The sequence below is a fragment of the Bison bison genome, unplaced genomic scaffold (genome assembly GCF_000754665.1).
Source record: "Bison bison bison isolate TAMUID 2011002044 unplaced genomic scaffold, Bison_UMD1.0 scf7180017864326, whole genome shotgun sequence".
Taxonomy (NCBI): Eukaryota; Metazoa; Chordata; class Mammalia; order Artiodactyla; family Bovidae; genus Bison; species Bison bison.
The window spans coordinates 5,604,194-5,608,705 of record NW_011494898.1 but is presented as its reverse complement, the minus strand read 5'-3'; the positions used below and the strand labels follow the sequence as shown (position 1 = coordinate 5,608,705).

The 4,512-nt window shown below is 43.6% G+C and overlaps 1 protein-coding gene across 3 annotated transcripts in view; it reads left to right on the top strand.

The window, feature by feature from the left end:
* MOB3B (MOB kinase activator 3B) overlaps window positions 1-4,512 on the top strand; it is a 241,897-nt gene that overhangs the window by 72,290 nt on the left and 165,095 nt on the right. For all 3 annotated transcript variants that reach the window (XR_826432.1, XM_010853339.1, XM_010853338.1), the window contains exon 2: window positions 1,069-1,684. Coding sequence is in view for 2 of the 3 variants with exons in the window: in XM_010853339.1 (XP_010851641.1) it covers window positions 1,267-1,684 (418 nt within the window). In the remaining variant the exon portion in view is untranslated. The remainder of the gene's footprint in view (window positions 1-1,068; window positions 1,685-4,512) is intronic.

The following is a 4,512-nucleotide window of genomic DNA, read 5'->3' as shown; positions in this document are numbered from 1 at the left end:
AGCTTTCTTTATGGTCCAACTCTCACATCCATACATGACTACTGGGAAAACCATAGCTTTGACTAGATGGACCTTTGTTGGTAAAGTAATGTCTCTGCTTTTTAATATGCTGTCTAGGTTCGTCATAGCTTTTCTTCCAAGGAGCAAGTGTCTTTTAATTTCATGGCTGCAGTCACCATCTGCAGTGATTTTGGAGCCCAGGAATATAAAGTCTCTCATTGTTTCCATTGTTTCCCCATCTATTTGCCATGAAGTGATGGGACCGGATGCCATGATCTTAATTTTCTGAATGTTGAGTTTTAAGCCAGCTTTTTCACTCTCCTCTTTAACTTTCATCAAGAGGCTCTTAGTTCTTCTTTGCTTTCTGCCATAAGGGTGGTGTTATCTGGGTACCTGAGGTTATTGATATTTCTCCTGGCAATCTTGATTCAAGCTTGTGCTTCATTCAGCCCAGCATTTCACATGATGTACTCTGCATATAAGTTAAATATGCAGGGTGACAATATACCCTGCATATTGATAAACTCCTTTCCAGATTTGGAACCAGTCTTTTGTTCCCCTGTCTTGGCTATTGTAAATAGTGTCAAGCAGACCCAGTTTTCATCACTTCTCAGGGATAATACAAAGGCTGGATCCTGATTCCAAGTTTCTAGGGAAATTTGCTCCAATCAGGTGTGTCCAAGAGGATGGGGGTCGTGTCCTCATGCTTACTCAAGGGTAGTGAAGGGTGGGACAGATAATCTAAAAAGGAGCATATGGGGATGTTATTGACTATCATGTTGATCCTTAACACCTTGGAGTGGCCCATTGAAACTATGACCACTTAGCGAAAAGTTGTCAGAGATTTGACTAAGGCCGTAAAGAAAAAGGGTGTGATACCTTTTCACCTGGGGTTATATGATTTGATCACCAATACAGATTCTCAAGGGTTTGGCTTGACTTCTACATTATTATACCTGGTTGTAAGTGGACACAGTCAGAAGCAAGGCGGAAATCGGGTCTAAGCCTTTGTCATTTCTTAAATACAAATGGAACACTAATGAGACCCTTTTCCTCTCCTACCTTTAGGAAGAAACATGAAGTTCCCCTGGAAATCATTCAAGAGGAAGATGGAAAGGGCTATCTAAAAGAGACTGAGAGCTGCAGACCACAAGACTGGGGCCAGAGGGCTGGCAGTGGAAACCCCTGTTGGGTTGCCATCTCTCACTGAAAAGTCCCAGTTGCCTTTTTACTTCCTGCCGAAGGAAGGGGGAAAAGGAGCAGACCATGTCCATAGCCTTGAAGCAGGTGTTCAACAAGGACAAGACCTTCCGGCCAAAGAGGAAATTTGAACCTGGCACGCAGAGGTTCGAACTCCACAAACGGGCTCAGGCCTCCCTCAACTCGGGCGTGGACCTGAAGGCAGCTGTGCAGCTGCCCAGTGGGGAGGACCAGAATGACTGGGTGGCGGTGCACGTGGTGGACTTCTTCAATCGCATCAACCTCATCTACGGCACCATCTGTGAGTTCTGCACCGAACGGACCTGCCCTGTGATGTCAGGGGGCCCCAAATACGAATACCGGTGGCAGGATGACCTCAAGTACAAGAAGCCGACTGCCCTGCCGGCCCCCCAGTACATGAACCTTCTCATGGATTGGATCGAGGTCCAGATCAACAATGAAGACATCTTTCCAACGTGTGTGGGTAAGTCCGTGCCCAGCTGCCTGGTTATTTTGTCACATCCCACCCAAGCTTGGAAAGTTGGCAGAGGCTTCTTCTGAAGCGGCCTGCCTTTGAATGCTGGATAGCATCCATGTCACTGTTTCCCTAAGTCCCATGATTCACGTATCTGCAGTTTCTTTTTCCATATCTAAGGACCTTATGGAAAAAGAATCATGTGTGGACCACTTATAATTATTCTGTGGTCCTCAATAGTGGGGAACACTGGCTTGATGAAAAATTAAATTTGATCTTATTGACTTCCTTAGGATTAGACTCCAAACCCACCCAGAGTTCCTAGTGAAATTTTTAATTTGGAGCTAATTAACTGGTTAGTTATACTAACTCTAGTGCAATGATTGGTAGTCATCTCTCAGGATGAGAAATCCCAATGTGAAAATCCATGGATTTGTTTGGGAGTTGAACAAACAGGTAGTTGGCATTTTGCAGAAACAAGATCCTGGCATTCTCTTCTTCCCTGATCATAGGTATTAATTCCTGGCTGCTCTATTAACTCTGGACCATTGTGGAGTGACTAGACCAACCCAGACACTTGGAATGTAAATGCTTTCACCTGGTTTGTACTAAAAGCCATGAAACTCTTCAAGGGGAAGGACCAGACCTTTTCCATGTCTTTTATTTCTTTATGCTGCTGATCATTGGGTCTGCCTGCCTGGCAGGATGAATTTACAATGCAGTTTTAGGGCCTTTGGGTCAATAGAGATGAACACTCTACTCCTTGCCTTGTTGTAACTCTGATGCCCAGGATGGTCCCCTGGAACCTTTTAGGCACTGAGAAACTATTTGTAGAATGATTGAAAAAATACTTATGCTGCTGCAAAATATTATTGAGAAGATCTGAGAAGGTTGGGGTATTAAAAAAAAAAAAAAAGCATTTGAAACACATTGCTGAAATCACCTTTTATGGGGCATGTGTCCCCATGTGGCATATGGGAAGTTGAAGTGGGGTGTATGGAAGTAATTGCTTATGTAAAAATAAAACATATATAACTTGACCAGAGTAGTACGTCCATCTTGAAATATTCAGCACACAAACCAGTTTGCTCAGATTCCTCTTGTTACCTTGCCTTGCCTGATTTCCTCTTGCACTTTCTCTCTGCTGGCTCTTGTAGGGCAGGAGGTGGGGTTCATGATAACACAGTCCCCCTTGGTTGACTCGCCAGCATAGGAGGAAGAAGGCAGGTTTCAGAAACTCCCCTATCTGTATAACTGGTGCCTTGGAGGAGTAGCAATTTTGGCTCACGTCTTGCATTTTCATTGACTGTTGGAGGCTTCTTTTGGAGCTGGGAGGAATTTGTCTTTTCCGAAAGCATTACAAGCCACTGCCAAGGCTCTGTGCAGAACATGTGATAGCAATAAAGATAAATAAATCTGGGCAAGGATCCCTCCTCGTTGTCCTCCCTCTTCTGTTTCTGTTCTTTGATGCTTTGAACTCTGGGCACTGCTGTTCTCTCTGGCAGCTGTGGTTACCACACAAAGTTGCTGACCAGAAAGAACATCACGGAGCCTGGTGTGTTACTTAAGGGCGAGGAAGCTTCTGGCGGTCTCCTTGGAAAATAGGACATCATAGGTGATTTTAGATTTTGGAGGAAATTAGTGGATGCTGCTGGATCTCTCAGAGTAATTGACTTTGCTTTCTTTTTCTAAATGGTTTCTTTAGCCATTCACTATGCTTGGGGCATGCTCACTTGATCAGAATCCACTGTTTCAGCTCTTCCCAATATGGACTTCACACTATGAAAGCGTTCTGAGAGATCTTAATAGGTGCGTATGTTTTGTCTTTCTTTTCCCCCCATGGAAAAATAAGTTTGGGAAATGTTTAGTGAAACTGATTTCTTTACTGAAGGACTTTATATTAATGTGCATTAAATCTCCAAGAAATCTCTTGAGAAATCTGTATGCAGGTCAGTAAGCAATGAACTGGACATGGAACAACAGACTGGTTCCAAATAGGAAAAGGAGTACATCAAGGCTGTATATTGTTACCCTGCATATTTAACTTATATGCAGAGTACATCATGAGAAATGCTGGGCTGGGTGAAACACAAGCTGGAATCAAGATTGCTGGGAGAAGTATCAATAACCTCAGATAGGCAATTGATGCCACCCTCATGACAGAAAGTGAAGAATAACTAAAGAGCCTCTTGATGAAAGTGAAAGAGGAGAGTGAAAGAGTTGGCTTTTTTTTAAAGCTCAACATTCAGAAAGCTAAGATTATGGCATCTGGTCCCATCACTTCATGGAAAATAGATGGGGAAACAGTGGAAACAGTGACAGACTTTATTTTTGAGGGCTCCAAAATCACTGCAGATGGTAACTACAGCCATGAAATTAAAAGATGCTTACTCCATGGAAGGAAAGTTATGACCAACCTAGACAGAATATTAAAAAGCAGAGACATTACTTTGCCAACAAAGGTCCGTCTAGTCAAGGCTATGGTTTTTCCAGTAGTTGTGTATAGAAGGCACTGGTGACCCACTCCAGTACTCTTGCCTGGAAAATCCCATGGATGGAGGAGCCTGGTAGGCTGCCGTGTAAGGGGTCCCACAGAGCCGGACACGACTGTCACGACTTAGCAGCAGCAGCAGCAGCATGTATGAGAGAGGTGGATTATAAAGAAAGCTGAAAGCTGAAGAATTGATGCTTTTGAACTGTGGTGTTGGAGAAGACTCTTGAGAGTCCCTTGGACTGCAAAGAAATCAAACCAGTCAATCCTAAAGGAAATCAGTCCTGAATATTCATTGGAAGGACTGATGCTGAAGCTGAAACTCCAATACTTGGGTCACCTGATG